The sequence below is a fragment of the Melopsittacus undulatus genome, chromosome 7, assembly GCF_012275295.1.
Source record: "Melopsittacus undulatus isolate bMelUnd1 chromosome 7, bMelUnd1.mat.Z, whole genome shotgun sequence".
NCBI classification, from domain to species: domain Eukaryota; kingdom Metazoa; phylum Chordata; class Aves; order Psittaciformes; family Psittaculidae; genus Melopsittacus; species Melopsittacus undulatus.
The window spans coordinates 47,079,521-47,102,256 of record NC_047533.1 but is presented as its reverse complement, the minus strand read 5'-3'; the positions used below and the strand labels follow the sequence as shown (position 1 = coordinate 47,102,256).

The 22,736-nt window shown below is 44.8% G+C and overlaps 3 protein-coding genes across 5 annotated transcripts; 2 read left to right on the top strand and 1 right to left on the bottom strand.

Annotated features, from left to right (window-relative positions):
- Positions 1 to 2,493: 2,493 nt before the first annotated feature.
- Positions 2,494 to 22,327, bottom strand: LOC101881584 (probable E3 ubiquitin-protein ligase HERC4). 3 transcript variants are annotated; one of them, XM_034064752.1, is made up of 23 exons: positions 22,276 to 22,327; positions 21,305 to 21,440; positions 20,569 to 20,645; positions 19,790 to 20,011; positions 18,923 to 19,014; positions 18,191 to 18,321; positions 17,269 to 17,414; positions 17,059 to 17,135; positions 16,568 to 16,662; positions 15,324 to 15,383; positions 14,676 to 14,772; positions 14,335 to 14,518; positions 13,845 to 14,023; positions 11,825 to 11,923; positions 10,973 to 11,077; positions 10,767 to 10,889; positions 7,810 to 7,950; positions 7,561 to 7,727; positions 6,519 to 6,585; positions 6,236 to 6,315; positions 4,972 to 5,155; positions 4,496 to 4,595; positions 2,494 to 3,886 (listed from the first exon to the last, which is right to left on the bottom strand). In XM_034064752.1, exons 2-23 carry the CDS (start codon positions 21,433 to 21,435, stop codon positions 3,672 to 3,674), a joined length of 2,772 nt encoding a protein of 923 aa, XP_033920643.1. In that variant the 5' UTR covers positions 21,436 to 21,440; positions 22,276 to 22,327; the 3' UTR covers positions 2,494 to 3,671. The 3 variants fall into 3 exon arrangements, 2 of the variants coding, with proteins under 2 accessions (XP_033920643.1, XP_033920644.1); XM_034064753.1 differs by having other exon boundaries at positions 14,335 to 14,419; XR_004549852.1 differs by lacking the exons at positions 2,494 to 3,886; positions 4,496 to 4,595; positions 4,972 to 5,155 and having other exon boundaries at positions 6,241 to 6,315; positions 6,519 to 7,727.
- PYURF (PIGY upstream open reading frame) lies at positions 8,079 to 8,662 on the top strand. Its single transcript, XM_031048771.2, has 2 exons — positions 8,079 to 8,278; positions 8,493 to 8,662. Exons 1-2 carry the CDS (start codon positions 8,085 to 8,087, stop codon positions 8,632 to 8,634), a joined length of 336 nt encoding a protein of 111 aa, XP_030904631.1. The 5' UTR covers positions 8,079 to 8,084; the 3' UTR covers positions 8,635 to 8,662.
- Positions 8,653 to 9,250, top strand: PIGY (phosphatidylinositol glycan anchor biosynthesis class Y). The gene has a single exon (XM_005148966.3). The coding sequence runs from the start codon at positions 8,674 to 8,676 to the stop codon at positions 8,902 to 8,904; it is 231 nt and encodes a 76-aa protein (XP_005149023.1). The 5' UTR covers positions 8,653 to 8,673; the 3' UTR covers positions 8,905 to 9,250.
- Positions 22,328 to 22,736: the final 409 nt, after the last annotated feature.

Genomic DNA, 22,736 nt, shown 5'->3' with positions numbered 1-22,736 from the left:
TGCACAAGTTGGATCCCATTCAAACCATGGAAACGCCAGCCAGCATTGGAACCAACCCAGGCAGTATTTGGGCAAACCACACAGAGATGTTTGCAAGGGCTCACAGGGAGGGAAAAGGTCCCTAAAGCAAGTCCAGCACCCAGAGTACTCATCTCCCTTATGCTGCACCTCTGGCTGTTGGCAGGGTTTGTGTACTCAGCGTGCAATGTGTCACGTATCAAGTAATTCGCCTGCATTTGAATGGATTGTGCTGTTTAGCATAAAAAGAACTACTGTGTAGTGTAAAATTACACTAATAATAGCTGTGGCGTAATAGCATTTACCTAACCGGTGTTACAAGCAGCTTCAAGAATAGCTATAAGTGTAGAGGAAAAAATACTTCCTTTGTTTGTTTTTTGGTTTGGTTTATTTATTTCATCATCTGGAGACCTTTGTAAAATAGTCAACAAACAGAGGCTGGTTTCCTCTGTTTGTTTCTGATCGAGTAGTCAAGGATGGGAAGGTACACACCAAAAAAAAGCATGGAGGGGAAAGTAGATGAGGGAGCAAGGAGTCTCTTGCTTAAACCAATTTTTAACTGGCTACATTTCAGCTTCGAGAAGAACTTTCAAGGCTGCTCCTTCATAAATGGATAGATTTTTAAATGAAGACACCAAAATGAAGCTATTCTGTGTCCCTGCACGCTGCTGTGCACAGCTCCCTCTGGAGGCCTCTACCACTGGGGAATTTCTTCATTTTAGAGGTCTCTTGTTACTGGATATTTGTTTCATCACACCGTGAGTCTTCCTCACCTCGAGCCAGTCAGGTGACATCAGGCTGGAGTCCACATCTCCCCAGTGGCCAAGAGTTGCCCTAGGCAGGCCCATGGTGTGGCTGGACTGTCTCCAGAAGGGCATGTATCTCACCATTTCCATGGTGTGTTAGGTCATCCAGAGACCAGGTCTCAATATATCCCAAAATGACAAAATTTGCAGGTCATCCTGATTTCCAAAGCACCTCTCTTCTCCCCTCAACCAGTTGAACAGCAGTCCAGTGTCAAGAACCACATGGGCAAGCATGTGGTGAGCTCTTTTGAATGTTGTGATAATACAAGTTACTACTCAACAGAGTTATCTCCATGAAAGAAGACAGGTTGGCAAGCTTCCACCTGCCCTGTGAATCTTCTTATGTTAGGTGTTTTCCTCCAGAGTCCTTCACCAGGTGCCATTGATAGCCCTCTGCTCTTATGGGCCATAGCACAGATCTTCTGACAGGGCAGTGCAGAGGTAGTGATGCTTTATGCCTTGTCAGTCCTGCTTGCTGTCAGAGCTTTTCACCATGGTCACCCCAGATCCATCCTGGTCACACCAGCTGCTCTGTCAGGCTCTTGCACTTCCTACAGGTGATGATCAGATCAGATAAGTGATCTAAAAAAAACATTCCTGCAGCAGGTTCAATATACTTTGAAATAAAAGCAGGGCCTATTTGAGGGCAAATTAAAAATAGCCTTGGAAGTTACACTAGGCTTTAATCTCCCATGTGATGTTGCATCATACCTGATGAGAAGGAAATTCCTCCATGCTCTAAATAAACCTATTATCACTTAATCTCTAGTGGGTTGAAATACAAACAGAATACATCTTCTGTGAACTTGCACAGCACAGAAGATCATTCTGGATTTCTAAGCCCTAAGAGAGGCTTAGAAGAACATAAAAAAGGAAACCAGGAGCAGGCTGGTGAAGCTAAGCTGCCATTGCAGAAAGTTGTGATGGTATGGCATCAGCCAAGTGTTGCATGGACACCCGGCAGCTCAATGGGGACAACAGGCTGGGCCTCTGCCAGTTCCTTCTTCCCACAGAAATACTCCTGCAGCAGGGTGGTGTCTTTCCTAGAGGATGCAAACATCCCTGTGGTGTCCTGTCTACCACAGGCTGGCAAGGGGGACAAGGGGTAGCTCTGCATGAGCCACAACCCTTCATATGCCTTGGCTGGCAGCTGGCATCCTCCAAGGCACTAGTTCCCTTCTCTATCATCACCACTGCCATGCCACCTGCTTTCCCAGTGCTTGAGGTGAGTGCTTCACTACACTGTAACCTAAAAGGAAGCTTTCTTTTTCCTAATATGTAACAATGCCCTTTTAATTGAGCTGGAAACACTATCCTGACAGTCACTTCCAAAAAAGGTTTATATCATCTACTGGGATTTCAAAGAGGCAGCCTCTTTGGTCCAAGAGCATCTGCATGTGATATCCGACACAAAGTCAAGACAGAAGAGGAGATAAAAATTGCTACCTTTTTCTCACTTTCCATTTTTACATTAACCTAAAGCATATTCTGCACCAAATGTAGAAGAGCTTGACTTGTTCAGCCTATGCATCTATTTGAAATACACTTGCATCAGCCTTTGACTCCTCTTGTGAATGGCTTCTTCATATCAATGAAGATAGAAAACAGATACACTGTCATGCATAAGCAGCTGCCTAACTAAAGAAGAACACAAATACAGGTGGGGAAATTCAATCAATCATCATTTAATTCACACAGTAAAAGTCTTCTTCATATATATATATGTCCACCAAAATATTTAACACACCAAAGGCAAGAGACTACTGAAAAATTATTGCCACCGCTCTCTCTATATATACACAAATAAAAATACACAGAAAAATACACCTTCTGCCTTTGCATCCTGCCTGACATTGTCAGTGTCACAGAATCATAGAATGGCTAGGGTTGGAAACAATCTTAAGACCATCTAGTTCCAACCCCCTGCCAGTGCTATGCATTGTTTCAACAAGCAGCTTCCAACAGCCCTTCAAGCTTCATGTCCACAGGGTTGTGTAGACAAAGCTGTTCTGCAAGCCTAAAATTTTACTTAACAAACATCTCCTTAGAAGATATAAAGAAACATGTCAAATATCACAGTGCTATCACACTAAATAACAAGTCCATTTATGCTTTACAAATACAGCTTTTGACAAAATCTAAGAATGATAAATTCTCATCATAAGAACTTCTTCCAAACAAGTCAAAGGCTATATCCAGGTGCTGTTTCAATTCACAGTTTACAGGAACACCTCTTCTCAGCATTATTTGCTCCTCAAGAGAATCCTTAACTAATACAGTTTAAAACTTTAGCCTAGCTTCCCCTTGCAATGACAACTGCTTAGCATGTACTAGCTGTATGTTTGCTAATGCATAAACCACAGAATCCCTGCTGCTCTTAAGTTTGTCAGTGAAAGAAGACCAGCACAGTGCAAACAGGATGCATGTATATGTAAATATATGTGGTTATCAGCTTGGTTCCTGGAAGCATTTTAACTAGGATTCTTCTTTCCTAACTTTGTGATCTAATAATGAAGTATCTGGTCTCAGCTCATTTTTGTAATCAATACAAAATCTCAGTGAACACATGCACTCAAGTGCAGTAAAAGTAAGACAGGATAGAAACCAGTAAATGGGAATTATTAAGAGAAAAATATGACAAACGATACTGTCCTGGGTTCAGCAGTAGCAGTCATTTTTTCTCCTTCTTAGTATCTGGCGCAGTGCTGTGTTTTTGACTTTTTAGTTACAGAAGGGGGGGAGTAAGTGAGCAGGCTGCGTGGGTCTGAGTTACTGACTGCACTTAAACCACAACAGTAACAAAGACTTGGTTTCTTATTTTTGCTTTAAATCACCCCTGACCAAGAGTTAGGGCACACCAAAACTTTCATTATGTTCTATGGCATAGAGCAGCTTCTTCTTGAGTATTTTTTTATTGCTGTATCTGGGGAGGAACAAAATGTGGTAGCAGGTATTGACACTGACATGGAGCTTATCTGGATTTTCTACTTGAGGATCTACAATATGAAAGTTAAAATGTTCCAGTCCATATGCAGGGATTCGATCAGATCCTGACAAAAAAACTGAAGGAGAAAAACAAGTTAGCAAATTAAAAACAGAACAGAACAACCCCCAGCAAGATAATGTTATCATAGGATGAAAATCATAAGGGAAAATTAGTGTTAAAATATGGCTTTCCATAAGCTAATTATCTGCTTTGATGAATTTGTGCCTCTTGCTAATAATAATTACAAACCCTCTTCTACTTACACAAATTTTGTGCATGAGAAAAGCCATGCTAGGCTTGATCTTCTACATTTAAAAAGGATGAGCTAGCTTCTGCAATCCTTTGAGAACGCTAAACTGCTTACATCAGCACAGGCTGCTCACACAAGCTGAGGCCTCTGACCAACAGCTGATAACCATGAAAGTAAGGGATAAAGGAATTGCAAGGTTCAAAGTGGTCAGATGCACTCAGGCAAGCCTCGGGGGTTGTGAGGAGGGTCAGAGCTGCACCTGTGCGATTCTTTTTGTCACTTCTTTGTGGCTTTCGCTAGGAGATGTGGCTGGGGGTGGGGAAAATGTCAAAAAGCCATTTGGAATTATAGTAGCCTTCATGTGTGAGCATCTAAGATGTGTATCAGGGAGGAGAGAAAAAGGCTAGGAAGAGTTTAAAATGCCTGATATATTACCAAGAAACATTTTCTTTTTTTCTTCTGGGAGTCTGTGAAACACAATCCAAAAATTCCTGATGGTTTTATCTAAACTTTTATACCATCCGTACATCACGCTCTGTCAAAGAGATAAAACAAGCCCATTAATCCTCACTATTTTCATTTTTATTTAAAGCAACAACAGTTTACCCAATAAATTTTATAACTTTGTTTGCAGATACTCAAGTCCTCTTAACCTCTGGAATCTCCTTGTTCATTTGTTTTTCAAAGATTCATATGACAATCCTTAAGCTTCAGCTTGATTTTTAGTCTCCTTTATTCTTGTACCTGATTTAGATCAAAACCAGACTCAAAACGACAAAAATCAAATACAGAGCAAGTCCCTTGCGCTTCTGTTTTTGTGTTCATGGTGTATGTGCTCAATGAAAGAGCAGATCAGAAGGAGTTTATGCTCAGCAGATATAGCACAAGTACACTGTGCCTGTATCCAGTACCTTTTCCAGCAGAAACCAGTCACATTTTGTATGTCCCTGGAGAACAGTCTGGAGCTCTGCAGGAAGAAACATCTTCCACTTTCTACCTGGGCAGCCTCTTAAAAACCCTCGCATGAAGTCCTCAAATGGTTTGCGTATCGATTCATTTAACACATAATTCACATACAAGTCAACAAATTCTTTCCTGCAAAGATATTTTGAATCAAACAAGCAATGGAATAGGTGAGGTTTTAAAAGGAGAGTTACAGAGAACTTTATTCCTTATTCCTTTATTTTGTATGACCTGCTCTACTGAAAAGACAGTCTTTACTGACAGCACTCATCACTGCTAATTATTTATTCACTGAATAAGCTGGGAGGATCATCACAAATAAAAGAGATTGCTGGCCACCATGGATTGATTCATTTTGATCATACTCTTTGTACTTCATGTGAACACTCCAGTGAAATCCTATCAGACATTTCACTATTGCAATGGAATCTAGCAGACCTAATAGGTGTGAATTCAGCAAAACTCCCAGTAAATGGCCAAGAATTACCCTGAAATCAAAATAGATATTTGCACATCTGCTAATCAGTACAGTTTCACTCTTCTCTCTCTGATGGGGATTTGCTTAGTGACTTTGCACATGTAAAATCAACTCAGTGTAAACACTATACTTCAAGCTTCATCACAGACCTTTCATGCATCCCTCAGATGGGTCCTCAGATCATGTGCACAACCCAGGCCACAGAATTTTTGTCTGTTCCCTGTGATGAAGTTCATACTGACACAATACCTTATTGACAAATTGCTCCTTTTCTGTTATACAAGACACTTTCCATACACATAACTAAGCAAGAAACATTTGCTCATTAAAAAAACCCAAACCTTGGAGAGGTGTATTTAGCTGTATTTCCCATACGAGCTGTCCATATTTCCCTGAAAAAAAATGCAGTTCAGGAGTATTTTATACATTTAATAGGAATTTCCCTGATAAGGACAGGCACCTTTATCAGTTGCCTGATATAATATGCTTGATATGATATGCCAGGATGTCCAAGGATCCCCTTCTTATCCAGTCTGCTTGCAAAAACTCCCAATGTCTGGCACAGACGCAGTCGGGATAGTAAGAACCAAAATCATACAATCTACTGGACCAAGATCAATGGCACAATGCTGACATTCAGTATTTTCTAAGAGTATACGGGGACTGGTATAGATATGGTATTCTACACACTCGTAACAAGAGAACAGGATAAAGAAAAGGAAAATAAAACCAACCTGTTATCCCTAGTGACAGGGATGTTGGCACCACTTTTTTTAAGTTCAACAACACCCATGGAACTTCCTTCTTCCATTACCTACACAAATAAATGAAAACATTACATGCTATATCTATATACAACAGACACATACATGCTATATCTATCATTCTTTCTTTCTGCAGGGCCTGACACAGCACCCTTGCTAGTTGGAGTTTACAGACAAGCTGTGTCCTTTGCAGTGGATGCTGTCATGCCCAAGTACATGCATGGTAGGTCTGAATGGCACAATAATGTCTTACCGTGAAGTTCATGTCCAGGCTTTCAAGGACATGATCACATTCTTCATGCAAAATTCCTTGAAGACTCCTGTCAAAAAACAAAGGAAAAAAAAAGTGAAGAAACGTGACCATCCAATGCACTTTAAAATTCCACTAAAACCATCCTTTGACAAGTAGTATTTAAAATGCAGATACATACAGAACGCCTATACTCACACAGAACCTTCACATATGGCCCTAAACTGATCTATACTCATGTCCCACTACCGCCAGGAGCGAAGGACAAATGCCTTCACTGCAAAGGATGCCAGGCAAGTCTGTTCTCCTGCCCTGTGAAGGTAACTTACACAAAGTTCAGTGGGAAGTGGGCTTTGACCACAGCCTTGCTATTCCAGATATCACCTAGTGAGGAACTGAGTATCAGCAGGATGATCTAGGAGAACTGTTCTTGGCGGCATCACCTCTCAAATGATGTTTCAGTCCACTGAGGACATTTTTTCACCTCAACACAATCAGTGGCTTCTGAGATGGGGTCCTCATCAGCTGCTGACAGCACTTCTTCAGGAAGCTAGACTTCAGGGGCTTTATGCTGGTGGCAGCAGCACCTCTCCCTGCTGTATCCGGCTGAGATCTCATTTCTCAGCACATGGCAACCCTGCATGCAGGTCCTCAGATCTGGCACAACTGCAGCATACTGTAATGCTGTGCTTGTGCAAGGCAACATTGTGGAAAATTATAATTAGCATGCCGGAGAAAAATCCAACATTAGCAATGGGATGCTTAGTTCTTCCAAGCTGAAACTACAGCTCAAAGTGGTCTGAACTATATATTCACATGGAGCAGAAATCTGACCGCTCATAAGCATGGCTTTTTATTTCGGCAAGGACAGCCTCTGTTTGAGACCAACATCCATGCCTAGGCCAAGGACCACCTCGGAAACCTGTGGCTATGTGAAATGCAGCTACCACGGGCTCCCTGACTAGGGCCCTGGGAATCTCCGTGCACACATCCAAGCCAGGAGACCCGCCTGGGCCGCAGCTCCCAGCAAGAGCTGGGCCCGTACCGGCCCACAGCTGGCAGCAGCTCCTCCAGGTCCTCCAGGGTGGGCGCCAGGCCCAGCAGCTTTCTGTAGAGAGCCCGGGGGAAGGCGAAGGGTGCTATGCACCCGTTATGCAGGGCCATCCCGCACAGCGTCCCGATCCGGAAGAACACGTCCTCGCAGACCGACGCCTGCTTAAACACAAGCACACAAAGAACGTGACTGTCCCTTCCCGGGAGCAGGCTCTTCGCACCCCCCGGGCCGGCCCCTCACCTGGCTGGGGAACCATATGAAGCCAGAGGCAAGGCGGCGGAAGGCCGCGGTGACGGGCTGGCAAAGAGTCCTGACGGCCACGCTGAAGAGCTCCTGGACCGGCCCGCCTTCGTCCACTCCCTCCTCGCCGAGGAACGACACCTGCGAGCACCGAGACACCCATCGCGCCGGGGACAACGGCACTCCGGTACGCGGAACCCCTGTGCGCGCACCCAGCGCGGCCGGGCAGGGCCGGCTGCCGGCGCACCGGAAGCGGCGCGGCTCGGGGCGCGGCCATGCTGCGGTGCGGAGGGCGCGGCGCGGCTGCGGTGCTGCGGTTGAAGGCAGCCGGAGGCCGCGCTGCGAGCGGCGGGCACGGGCAGCAACAGGATCCGGGGAAGGGCCGGGGCTCAGGGCGGCCTGAGCAGCAGCCGCTGGAGCCGTCGCTGTTGAGCTTCCTGGTGTGCCCGCTCTCCAAGCGGCCGCTGAGGTGAGGGGGAGGGAAAAAGAATGGGAAAGGGAAAAGGAAGGGGAAAAAGAATGGGAAGGGGGAAAGAAAATGGGAAAGGGAAAAGGGAAGAGAAAGCCCTGTCGTGCCCTCGCTGCCTGCTCCTGGCCTGCTGCTGCCCTAGATCGAGTGAGAGGGGCTGCCAAACGGTAAACCCAGGTTATTCACTCCAGTTGTTCTTTCCCCGACTTGCCAGGTACGAAGAAGCTACCAACGAGCTCATTAACGAGGAGCTGGGTATTGCGTACCCCATCATCGATGGCATCCCCAACATGATCCCAGAGGCTGCCAGGATGATCCAGAAGAAGCCCCCAGCTGAGGACTCGAAGCAGGCCTGAGGACCCCCCAGCCACTGACCGCAGTGAAGTGGGGCTGATATGGCTGGAGGAGGCATGCTGCCCTCCCTGCCCACACTGACCGTGCTTGTGCCCCTGCTCTCCCTAGCAGGCTTGTTTTACTCGGCCAGTGTAGATGAGACCTTCCCACAGGGCTGCACCAGCACAAACAGCTTATGTTTCTACAGTCTCCTCCTTCCTATTACGATACCAGTTTATGTGTTCTTCCACCTGTGGACCTGGATGGGGATTAAGCTTTTTAGGCACAACTAGTGCAATGCATTTGCTAACTCCTGGGCTTCCATAAAGTGACATAGTTTATTTAATCTCATCTGGTATTGCAGTTGGTTTGAGAGAGTCTCCTGGGACCAGTGACTGTCATCGTTTTCCCAGTACTCTCTGGAACTATGAGGACCCCTGTAGCAGCCTAGTATTTAATTATTGCTAAGGCAGATAAAGAGAGTAACAAGAAGCACTAATTACTGCTAGTGTATCCCATGAAGTGTTGTGCATTTGTGGTGGCACTAATGAAAATCTTCTATGTAGTGATGTTTTTTACGAGGAAGAACTGTACCCTGGCTGAAATAACTTAAATAATAAACAATAATAACTAGCAGCAGTATGAATCTTCTCTCCCTAAATTAAAAGCATTGGTTTTGAACTGATGCATGTATTGAAATACATTTGTTTCACTCTCAGAAGAACATAAAATAAAAACTGGGCTGATGTTTAATACAAGATTATCAAGATTAACAAATATCTCTTGGTGGGATACTAATAATGCAGTCAAATTGATAAGGCTGCTTCTGGCCAAATAGTGCTGTGATGTGCAGCATGAAAGGCAGTGCCCACAAGAGGTATATTCAAAGGCTGACTCCAGCTAAGTGCAGCACTTCGTCGGGGCTCCTTGTACTATCGGTGGAGAGAAACTCTGGGTCTAAAGGGCAGCACAGGGCACAAGCCTTATTGCCTCTGTAAATAAATGCCTCCTACAGCTGATAAAGGGGGAAGGAAAGGTAGCTCTAGGAGCCATTGTGAATCTTAAGTGTACAGGAAGGAAAAGCTCTGATAGTTCTGGTTGGCAAGAAGGCTCACTTGGAAAGAATCAGAAGTGGGTAACAGGGCAGTGAGGTTAGCAGCTTCTGCTGCATAGGTGTGCCAGACTGATTGCCTTTGTGCTAGTGACTGACACTTACATGGTCCCTGTGCTGAGCTTTACCCTGGGGCAGGTGCTCTCTTCCCACCCCAGGGCTAGCATTTCAATGCTTGCAGAAAATACAGCTGCCAGAACCTTTGGGTTCGCAAGGAAATCACAGACTAAAGCAACATGGAGAACAGCAGCATTATACTCAGCTTTTTATCTCTCTGGCTGGCACTCTCCTTCCTTTCCCTTCGGGCAGCATCTCCATGAGAAAAATGGTTTCTGTGGTTCTGTCATTTGCTGCCCTCGAAGGTTGACTCCCTAGCCACCAGGCTTTTCACATACAGCAAACTGGCCTTTAAAGTAATAGTAACAGACTTTGCCAATTGCCAAGTTCCTGAGCAATCCTATGACCTCAAAGTAACCTCGGGGTAAATAGCACTGCCACTTGCATTTAACCTACACCAACAACACTTGATGGCTACTGGTGCTTCAAAGACTGCCAGAAGTTATGAAGATTGTTGGGAGAAGTAAATGACCCTCAAACACCACCATCACATTTTTGTGTGCATGCGGGAAACTTTCTGGAAAATGATGTCATTCATGTGTAGCCTCATGAATATGTATGTATGCTCAGTGACCATATAAGGATCGCCTGTATAGCAATACAGGGACACACGTTAGGAGGAGCTATCCCCTGTGTCTCCCGGTGCCACAATAAAGAATACCTGCTTGTCAACTTGAAACTGTGTTGGCAAGTTCGTTCCCAGAGTTTTCTCCCCATCACTACCTGGAATAAGTATGTATGATCCTGTCCTCCAGCTTTACTCTATGTTCCCCATGGAACATGTTTCTATAATAATGTGATGAGTGGTTTCGTTGTATGCTTAGCAAATACTGAAATCCTTCTACCAGTACTTCAGTAACACTGAAATCCAAAGAACACTGCAGCAATACATTTAGAGCTAACAAACAATACAATTTGGTCTCTTACCCCTAAGATCTTCCTGAATTGATGACTTGGTGCGTTATTTAAATGGGTCCATATGTCTTGCAGAAGGCATTGTCTTCTGACTGGAAAAACCCACTTTTCATTGCCGTTTTCTAATATGTCTTTCTGATGATTGAAGTAACAGTCTGTTAGCAGTGTATCAATGTGTGTATTTCTTCTAAATTATTAAAAAAAATGCCAATACTTACCTCTGTAAAGATGCTGGACAGAGCGTTGCGTTCTGTAATATGAATATCAATCTTGTCTTGCATGTCAAAGATGCATGGATATTCAGTCAGCTTCCATAGGGCCATCTGAAATGAAAAGGAAGAAATGAAAGGATATGTTGATCTTCTCTTGCAAAACCAGAGTTTGGGGTACATGTGCAGACTGAACTGCCAGCCTGTACTCTGGCCAACTCCTGTATCTGAAACATGCCCTTATTGTGTAGACAAAAACTATACCAACAGAAGCACACTTTCTGAGAGCAGCTTCTAAGTGCTTCTGTGAGTGGGAAACCCTGACGGGAACAACTAAACTGTCTGTGCAGGCAGACGTTTGTGTTACAGTGTCCCAAGAATGAAACAGAGTGATTTAAATAGCATCTTCCATAATTCAGCAAAATCAAAATAGTCAGTAAAAGTGTCTTGGATACCCATGTTATGGTACATTGTTAAAAACAGTTGGGTTTATTATCTGTAATACCAAAAGTAGAAACTGGTATATACAAAATAATCTAATTCAAGGTGTTCCACCTCCGGTGTGATAAGGCAGTGACTTCAGGTAATGTCCTGTGGCTTTTGATTTTATACTGTTTTCTCAAACCTCCTCCTCTCCTCTGGTTAATTGGTATAAAGTTGATAATTAGCAAATGAAAGCTTATGAAAGAATGAGGCAGTGTGCCCTGCAAATTGCAGCTAAGTTGCCAGAAAAGTGCCCTTTTTGCCTACAGAAGCCCCTGCTATCCACGTTTCCATTTCTTGCTGCTTCCTGTGATATAGCAACTAATTTAAATAAAACAGAAAAAGTGGTTTGTGCTGATGGCAAGATTTTATACTTACTTTTTTCGTATTTAAGGACCAATGCACTAGGATAATCAGTTTCACCTGAGGCACATAGAAGTTGTTTTTTTGTACTCTGAAGCCAGTTCTGGAGTTCACCTGCATTGACACACACAGTAGGAAAAGGGGCATCAGCAGACTGAGTGATGTGTCTGTGTGGCAGGCCAGGACTGAGGAGTAACACAACTTTTTCTGCAAATAGAGCTCTGAGACCCTGCACAGAAGTGAAAGGACAGAAGTGCTACAAGAAGCACCGTGCTCAACAGTGAGGGGTCTCAGAAGGCCATGTATAAACTAGCAGGAAAGCAGTTTTCATCTACAATTAAGAACCCTTAACAGGGCTCCATCAGAAAGGTATGTTTCACTCTGAGCATCTTTCATGCTGCAGGACAATCTGAAGTTCCCTATTCATGTTCAGATTTGTTGCCTGGCAAAGAAACAATTTGGTGGAGGACAGTGAACATGTAAAAGTTCCAAATGATGCAACCACTTACAGAGAAGTAGGCCTGCAGCATTTTGGTGTTTATTTATCTGTATAAATACAGATTCAAGAGTCTAAATTTTGAGGCCCAAATCTGCATTCTCAGCAAAAAGGATATTCAATTCTGAACAAAATTTAATTACTTTCTCTGATTCATACTAATCACTACATGCCAGTGTTTAAAGGGTGGCTACAAAGAAGATGGAGACTCCCTTTTTACAGGGAGTCTCATGGAGAAGACGAGGGGTAATGGGCACACGTTACTGCTGGAAAGATTATGACTGGACACAAGGAAAATTTTTACAATGACAACAATCAACCACTGGAATAATCTCCCCATTGAAGTGGTGGATTCCCCAACACTGAGCACTTTTAAGATGCAGCTGGACAGGGTGCTGGGACAGTTGGTCCATCCTTTCTTGGAAAAGCATGACCTAGACTAGGTGATCCTTGAGGTCCCTTCAAACCTGGGACTCTATTATTCTATGAAATGCATGCCTGAGCTCTTGACTTTCCTAAACTTTGAACACCTCAGCAGGAGAAAGGATGTTTGCCAATAAGAATACAGTTGCTGCCCCCTCTCTTCCCATTGTTCAAATGCAGCTAAAGATGATCTAATTCTGCTGTCCCAGAAAATCTCTTAAGTAACAGGCTTTTAAAGCATCACACAGTGGTGGTGTGGCAGACAGAATGTGCCAAGCAGGTGGGTTGCCTTTTAAATGCTGTGAGCAGTTACTGGGGTGAGGGATCTCAGCAGCAGAGAGGAGAATAGGCATACTACATAATGGACACCCCATCCATAGCTCTGTACACACCAATGCATGCACTTCTCACACCACAGAAAGCACACGCACACCCTCACCACTTGAGCATACTTCAAGCTCTAAATTTCTGCAGAGGGTCAGCCAGGCACAACTCAAGAGCACGATTCCTTCAAAGCTATGCGGCTGTAGAGCCAAAGAGATTCCTGAAGCAATGTCAAATGACAAGGTCTGCTGGAAAGTAGTGAAGGGGAAAGGGACCTGGGGGTCCTGGTGGATAGGAGGATGACCATGAGCCAGCAATGTGCCCTTGTGGCTAAGAAGGCAAATGGTATCCTAGGGTGCATTAGAAAGGGTCTGGTTAGTAGGGCAAGAGAGGTTCTCCTCCCCCTCTACTCTGCCTTGGTGAGGCCGCATCTGGAATATTGCATCCAGTTCTGGGCCCCCCAGTTCAAGAAGGACAGGGAATTGCTTGAAAGAGTCCAGCGCAGAGCCACAAAGATGATGGAGTGGAACATCTCCCTTATGAGGAGAGGCTGAGGGAGCTGGGTCTCTTTAGCTTGGAGAAGAGGAGACTGAGGGGTGACCTCTAGGTTACCCTGCTCTTGCAGGGGGGCTGGACTAGATGATCTTTTGAGGTCCCTTCCAACCCTTGGGATTCTGTCATTCTGTGATTCCCTTGTAAGAAGGAAACCCAGAAAATTCAACAAGTAAAAACAATTAAAATATTCTGACTTGCACTGGTACTCATCTAATCGGGATCTAAACACTTTCTTACCTGGTAAAGAATCTGCAGTATTTGCAGAGTCACTGTTGCATGTGGGTGCAGAGTGAAGGGGTCTCTTCGGACATACATGAGTTCTATCATAAACTGAGATAGGTTTTTCTGGGAAACCCTCTGATATAGAATGACCAGCTCATTTAGAAACGATGTTTCTAGATTTGACCACAGGCATTCTGTAAAGAAAACAGCTAGTGAAGTATCTGTAACAGGTAAACGCAAATAACTGTGATTTCTGGATGAAGCTGCATTTTCTCTGTTTATCAAATGATCTAAACAAAAAAAAGGGCTGAATTTTGCACTATGAAAATTAGCAAACCTCAGACTGAGGGGTTTGGGTTTTTTTCATCTGTCTTGTTGCATGTTTCTAGCAAGAGCATTTCTTTCAGGCTGAACTCTGGAACAAATTAGTGATACTAACTCTTGCTGCTCATCCAAAAATGATCAGGCATTTGAATCGTTCAGTCCTATCATCATAAAATCCTACCAAGAGTTTGCAGGTCCTTTGACTGGAGCTTTGTGATAGCTTGTGCTAGAAGACAGAGAGAACGTGAAGAGCTGTCGTCCTCTCCCTGCAGAAGGAAAGGCAAGATCAAGTAGACTCTGAAATTTTCAGGTGAGACAGGAGAGGAAGACAGTGATGGCAGTAACTTCTCAATCTCCTTTTTCACCTTCAGAGGAAAAAAACCAACAACAAAAGAGAGAAGGGTTAAAAATGCGATTATGTTTTGCCAAAATCAGTTATGAATTAGTTTGGTATGAAATTCCCAAGTTTCATGCACCAATCCAAAGCTCTGCATAGTGAGAATCCTTATCCCAGATCCTTACCTCACAGAAGATGTTTGGCTTCTTGCTGATCTTCTCATAAAAACGTTGCACTTGTGACATGTCTACACCTGAGACTTCTCTGGAAGTTTTGAAATGTCTGTATCACAAAGGAAGAAAGAGAACACCAAACGATGTGAGAAGCTGGTTTTTGTTGCTGACTGAGTAGTGAAGCATCCTACCATCACAAAGTACTTGGATAGCTCAGTCCCAAATCCAGTGGGTGTGATTTCATCTGTTCTAACAAGATATTCTCACTCTGGTGTGACCTGATTAATATCCTGTCTTGTGTGGCTGTGCACTGTTAATGGCAGGCTTCCTGTATTTCACCCCAAAATGACTTGCACTTGAATGACAGAAAGAGCTATTATGGATCCTTTGGGAGCTGTAAAATTGTCTAAAGGTATTATCATCATCTCAAAAATTGGCAGTATGGGATAATGTGCTGGAATGTTAACTTCTGTAGCAAATTTCAATAGGACTGCAAGGATAAACCCCTCAATTTTAGCTTTGGCTTTGAAAAAATATAGACTTGCTTCTTGCAAATTCAGATATGACTGATCTTCTCTACATACATGGCCAAAATAACACTTTCTGGTTAGTTTACATGCAGCCAATATGTCCTGTTACATCTATGTCAGTGCACACTACCTTTTCTCCAGGAAGCTCCCATTAATGCAAGCCTCAGATGAAAAGATCATGCTGATATTCCTGAGAGTGGAAAACAAACCAAAGTTAATCCCTTCAACTTCAGGCTTTTGATTCTGAAAGAACAAGAAACATATGTACGAGTGTGTCTGCACCTGACCACACAGAACTCTTCCTAGCTCTGCTTTTCTTAGCATTGCAGAAAACATTAGTTAGTGATCTTCAGCAAGCCACCTCTGCTCTCCTAGGCCTTGTAAGGGAACCTGCTCAAGGGCCCCATGCCAGCCTGTGTTGCATGCTGGCAGGTGTTATGATGGGGGTATCTTTTCCTGACACTGGGACATTACCTGGTTTTGTTTGTTATACACAATAAAAGGCACTGCAGCATGCAAGGAATGCCTCCGCAAAGGGGATCTTTGTAGCACACTGGGGGGAAAATCCATCAAGGGTATGCATTTGCTGGGTTTCCAGCATCTGAAGAGATGTTAGACTTACTCACTACCTGTATTCCTAGTTCTATTCTTATTAAAGCAGATATTTTATCAAGTGATTGCTGTCAGGTCCTTCCACTGAGATCCGGAATGAACCCTCTCTCTCACCTTCTCAACAACCACTTTCTGTATGACCCAAACCATACTAAGAGTGGTCAGGGAAACAGTTTAGATCTAAAGATCCAGGATCTTTAAATGCTCAACATCAGCAGCTGCAGCCAGACTTGTCCAAACAAAATAACCTCCCATGTAATATCTGAAAGAAAGACCACGTAATCATGATTCTCAGCCAAAAGTGTAAGGCTTCCCACAATCATACCTGCTCGGGGCTTTTGAAAACAAGTAACTAAAGAAGGGATCACTAATTTTAAAAGCTGTCACACACAAAACGTTCCATTTAGGGTACTCTGGGTTATAATTTTTGCACAAGGCCTTGGTCTGCAGACCCAGTCTTTCACTGATTTAACTTGTCAGTTCTTTGTGAACTTCACCATTCCCTGCAAGAGGAGGACAGGCTTCTGAAGCCAGGCAGTAAGTCCTCTCTGTTTCTGCAGAAGGGTTATTGAAGGGCTGTTGCTTATCAACATCTGGTTTTCCTGTGCACAACCTAGGTAAGAAGTGCTGGTACAAGATCTTGTCTCAGCTAAATTCTTGAACAGCAGTTCCTATAACAGTTTCCAAAGAATAGTAATTTTTAGAGAAAAAAACATATTAGGGAAAAAACAAAACCAAACCAACACCAGGCTTCTGACTTACTGTTTTATACTCTCCCAGTGTTGCGAACTGGAATTAGAAATCCATTCATCCACTTCTTTATCCTTCAGAGTGGAAATTCCATCCAAATGGGCATTCTGTGGGAAATGCATGGAAATATTGACAAGATTACAGGTCTAGCAGATGGGATTCTTTTTTTGAAACCAATTATTACAAAAAGATTTCAGCCTAAGTTTGAACAAATTGATGGTCATCCAGCATGACTGAGATACATTCAACACAGAACATAATACGTAACATATAATAGATAACATACAATGTATAATAAATACATAATAGGTATTATATAATATAGAATGTCTATAACAGATATATAATTGCAATACAAGTTAGTTTCTGAGTAAGCATGGAAAGAACTGCATGAGATGTATATATGAACTTGGAGTGCTAAAAGCAGGATGGAAAATCCAAATGTTTCCAGCAGCAATGTGAACAATGTTAAAATTAGAAACCATGATCAAATATGCCTCTACCTGTTCCTCCCTGTAAAGGACAATACTTGGGTTTCCTCCTGCAGCAATTTCAATCACCTTTTGTGATGTGCTGTTTTCTGTGAAAGAACAAAACAGATCTTCAAAGGAAATTTTGAAGGGACAGTCATTATCATCAGAGAGTTCAGTGCACAGATGCGGAACAGTAAACTGAAACTAATATAGATTGTACACATCTGTAATTATCATTACCCTGGCAGGATTTTCCAGTATTTACTGGTATCTTGATGGGAAGTGGTATCAACTGGTTAGGTTCTATCTTATCTTCCAGCTGTCCTTCACCAGAACCAAACAAATAGACTTTGTCCAAGGAAGGAACATAGACCAGGGTGTGCTGTCTGTTCAGAAACAGAAAAATGGTCATAATGAGCTAATACCACTGGGCTAGTCAGAACAAAATGTGCTAGTCAGACTGGATAGCTGAGGCTTGACTTGCAAAGTCCTAACATCCAGGTATAGGATCCCTTTAACTAAAGTCTTAGGACACTTTCTTACATAAACATTCAGCAATAAAGAAACATATGGACTCAAATTTCCTATACGATCTGATAATGTTTGTGATTTACCCTGGTTTCAGATACCAAAATAAAGTGCTATGCATTGCTAGCTTCATGCCCTCCTGTTTTTAAATGCACACCTTCTATGATGCTGAGCCTGATACAAAGCCCAGGGAAGCTGTCAGGACACTTTTTCTGGCCTAATTCCAGAAAGGCAGAATGAAATTGGATAATTATCACCACTCTTCGGTTCTTTCTAAGGACCCCCAGTTTGTCCCCACTGGATGGGAATTCAGTGACTTTCCCAATGCAGGCTTTTGACAGTCTTTTGCCTTTTGGAGCCCAATACACCCTTTGTTTCTTAAAAGAGAAAAAAAACCAAGAGCTTCTAGTGGCTTTTGCAGCTCTCTCCCTTTGTTTGGCATGGGCTGAGGGTTCTGATTTCACTGGGGAGATGGCAGGAGGGTGTCTTACCCTTGAAAAATGGACAGTATTCTGACAGTGCTGACCAACCAGGATACAGGGATTTTAACATCCCGGTGGCTCCCTCCCTACTTCCCTCCAGGGGTTCCTCTAAAACCTTGACCTTAGAGGGCACGTTATCGGTACTTTCCTACCTTCCACAGGCAACCTGTGAAACTCTTGCTCCCCACAGCTCAGCCACCACACGAGGCATGAGTTCATTACGAGTGGAGTTATGACCAAGCTGGCCAGCTCCTCCTGCTCCAAAGGTGCACACCAGCCCCTCCTTGAAGATGAAGTAACAACCAACACAAGAGGAAGAAATAACAGGATCACTACATTATTAATGGCATTCAAATGGTCACCATCAAGAGTATAAACAGGACATAGTATGCAATACGGTAGAGTTCACTTTGCATCAAGCCTAATCATACACTGCAATGTCCAAATCATTTAGCTCCTGAGAAAGGCAATTTAATTCCTGAGAACAGCTTCCTATTGCTGAAGAGTTTACATGTATGAGTAAACCCTAGTGAATTAGCTACTGTGCACATGTTCTGAAGTTCCCAATATGCTATAAAAGAGAAAGTATTTTCAAAAAGTACTGAGGGTGAACTGCACCTCTTTGCCCCAGGATTCCCATTCACCATGTTTGCATGCAGGTGAGGGAAATCCAAGAAAAGGCCAGTTTTCCCAATAGCTTAGTAAGCATCCCCTGGGGATCGTCTTCAGACTCAGATGGAAGCAGGTCGAAGTGCCTGCTATCTTAATTGCTAAACATCATTGCTATCCTAACTCCTAAATGCCATCATAATTTCTCCATGCTGACTTTCAGCAGTGTATCTTTTCTTGCAGGGTGAGGTCTCAGATGCTGACTTCAGACTCACCTTGGAGAGGGCTGCAGTATGATCTGCCCCACATGAGATAAATACAGCCTTCCAGTGCTCTAATGCTCTGACGTATGATGGACAGTCCCTATCTGGAAAGAAGACAGCACTGATAAAGTGAAAAAGTACTGGGGGGATCTCAGCACAAAGAAAGATTCAGAAGATGGGGTGTGTGTGTGGGTGGGTGGGTGTGTGTGGGTGTTAGAGATCTTCAGTAGTCTCTTACAGCAATTCATGTATTTACCGCTTGGTTTTGTGTTGCTTTCTGCCCTCCACTATAACACACTCTTTGTCACAAAGTTCTGCCTTTTTCATAGTATCTTCATTTACATTTGATGTGAAACAAAATGCAGCGCTTTCACATCTGCTTGCCAAAAGGTTCTTGGCTTCAAAGTGTCTGACCATGAAGGGTGTGGACTCATTCAGCTCCCTCTGACTTCAAGTTCTGTCTGAGTAGGGCAACTCTGCTCTCACTTTCTAGGTTTGCAGACAATAGGTGATTTTCATTCTTCTCTCACCAGGTGTTTACAGAGAATTAACGAAGGCAGAGAGGGATAAAAGTAATTTATTTAATGCAGGACTACCTGGAGAGAGAATGGGAATGGAAAGAGACCTGAGACATACGGTGTTAAGAGCCCACTCTATCCAGCTGGCCACATAAAATGACTGAATTGGAAGTTCTCTTGTAGAAACATAGCCCTTAAATCCCTTGTCCCTGCTTGCCTTTCCTGGTCAGGAAATATCAACTAATCCAGATATACTTTCTTCAACAGGCTTTGCTGTTCATGCTTCTCCAAAGGGGCCTGACAGCCCTGAGGAGCCCCTCACTAACCAGATAAACACCTTCCGACTGCTGTCTTTCCTTACCTTGTGTGTCTCCGAGTCCCAGCTGCCCAAAATCGTTCTTCCCCCAGGAGTACACAGCTCCAGAGAGTGACACGGCAGCGCTGTGAGCTCCTCCAGCAGCAATCTGAGCCAGTGGGATGCCCTTTAGTCTTTCCACCAGCTGCGGCTGGGGGGTGAGTGTGGCTTGGCTCCCCACTCCAAGCTGTCCATGGGTGTTCTGGCCCCACGTGAAGAGCTCACCTCCTTCACACACACAACAAAAGAAACCACCTCAGCCTCACCTGCTTCTCTTTAGTCTTTGCACCTTGGGAGTGGGAGCGTGAAAATCTGTGCTGTTTCTAGGGACTTAGCTCTGAGGTGAGACCATCATCTGTAGCCAAATCTCTGTGTTGCTTCTGGCCCCTTTGGGGCAGTCCATGCTGCCCATGTGACTCAGCACAGCAAGAATAAAGGCTGGATGTTACCACCTCTAAACCGTCCTTGCAAGTAGTTCCCAACCATAGAGGGGATCCAACTTAGGAATGAACAGGTCTGGTGACAGCAGAGTGGGATGGCCACATCTGCTCTCCCCAGCACACCTCTACAGAGGGGTAGTGCTTGGAGACTGGAGAGAGACAGAACTGCAGGTCCTTGGGTGCTGGGAGGAAAGAGCAGCACTGGCAGCCAGTGCATCTTGTGTCCCCTGTCCACTGCTCATTACTCAGTAGTGGTGTCACCAACTACTGGAGCAGCTCAAGCACTCCCTTCTGAGAGCAAGTCTGACTCCCTTTTGGAAGAAAAGTGGGCTTGAAAGACACTACCTCTGGTCAGAGCCATGGCGTGCTGGTCCCCACATGCTATTTGAACAACATCACGGTTTCCTAGTTCTTTCACCAGCCTATAAAAAAAGGAAAAAACAAAAACACAAACAAAATAGATAGATGCTGTGCCATGAGACGAAAGAAGATTCTCTACTCACCAAGCCCTAGTACATTTAGCATGAATTACATGGAAAAATAGAAGTCACCTGTAAGATGATTCACTCTGCTCTTATGCTATCCTCCTGCAGCAAAGCTAACTGATATGACTGTGGTTTGTACCATAGGAAGCTGGAAGAGAATCAGCCTCAGCCCTGGGCAAGCTAACAGAAAATCCCACAGCAAGCTGCCATGCCTGTTCTAGATGATGGTTACCCACACAGCTTAATCAGAAGGTGGCAAGGTTCAGGTGTACTTGGGTCCCTCACCCACAGTTTTCCAAGTCATGTGTAGTCTGCAAGCCATCTGCATTAATCTGATATGTGCTACCGATCCCTACTACATGAGATAAACCTATCTCATGTGCATCCCAAGCAGCGCAAATCCTGATATTATCCTCAGAATCAGTGCACTTCTTGCTGGGTTAAGAAGGAAGACAGAGTCTGGGGTAATAGGATGTAATGTGCTCTTGTTCCCTCTCTACCCAAGGCCCCAGTCTCTTGGATTTTACCTCTAGGAACAGCAAAGCACATTTTCTGACTGTTACCAAACCTACCTCCACCCTCTGAAAGCTTCTTACCTTGTCTCAAAGGAGCAGTCAGCTGAAGCTGCAGCCCAGTGTTCAGAGAGCTCCCCATCATGGGAGAGAACAAGCCTATGTGTTGCATCATGGTTTGAGCATTGCACCTTCTCCTTCCTCCGCGTCTGCATGTGCTCTGCACAACAAATACAGATAGGCATGACGGTCATGCTAAGACAGCAGGCACTTCAGCCATCTTGGCCCCCTCCCCAAGATCTCTGTGTGCTACTGCTCTCACCATGAGCTTCTGCTCCTCAGGAAAAAGTGAGACTTATTTTCTCAGCCCTCCTGGGGTTTCAGTGTCCTACCCACTGCTCGGTTTCATGCCAAAGGGCTCTCCTGGCTATCACTAAAAGACATTTCTCCCTCTCATAGGCTGCAGTGCCACCAGCTCCCAAGATGATCAGCAGAATGCTAACAGAAGCACACACTTACTTGTGCACAGCTGAGGAGTGTCCTGGGGAAATAAAGCACTTCCTGAGGTATCTGACTGACTCAAGTTTGTCACAGCCTTGGGATGGGATGCCTTAAAGTCAAGAGGTTTTACAAGACACTGGGGAAGCAATGATGGAAAACTGACACACTGACCATTTATAGCAGAAATAAGTCCCTTCTTGTCTACAGCTGAGGGGCTGCAGGTGCTTTCCTGAACTTGGGGCCCCAAATCTGTTCAGTCACTCACATGGAGCCTTACGACAGCACAAGTTTCTGAGCCCCAGCGAAAGGTGGTCATCATCAGAGCCTCCTCCCCTGAATACACCTAACACCCCTGGAGAGAGTTCACCCTTGCCACACCTCCCCAGCTTATTCCCAACAAGCAACCGGCGAGGGAAGCCCCATGCCCCTTCCCCAGCACGATCTCCTTCTCCCCAGCCTCCCGTCTGCAGCTCCCTGGGACACCTTCAGACACCTCCCGACGGGGCACATCCCACCGCTCCCACCGCCTCCCCACCGCTCCCACCGGCCGGTACCTCCCGTGCTCGGGAGGGGGCCGCTCGCCTGGCCCCGCCGCCGGCCCCGCCGCCGTCCGGCCGCCATCCCCGCTCGCTCAGCAGCGCCGGGGCCGCGCCGGTACAAAGCCGGGAACGCTCCGCCCAGGCGGGGAAACGGGAACCGAAACTTGGCGGGTGCGCGGCAGCGGGAGGGGGAGCGCGGCTGCGCATCCCCGGCCTCTCAAGGCTGGAGCTGGGAAAGTCCGACCGCGCTCCGCGGAGCTCCCGCGCCTCTGCTGACTCGAGATGGGGGAGAGGGGGAACCCGAAAGCGGGCAGATGGGTGCCGGTGTGTGCGATGCGGAAAAGGCACCCCATTGACTTCGTTATTCACCCTCTTCATAGCTTTCTGTAAGTTCAGGAACCCACGCCGCTGCTCCCGGCACTGCTGCTTCGGCTGGGTGAAGGCAAGAGAAGGTGAAATGCCCGGATTAGAAGTAC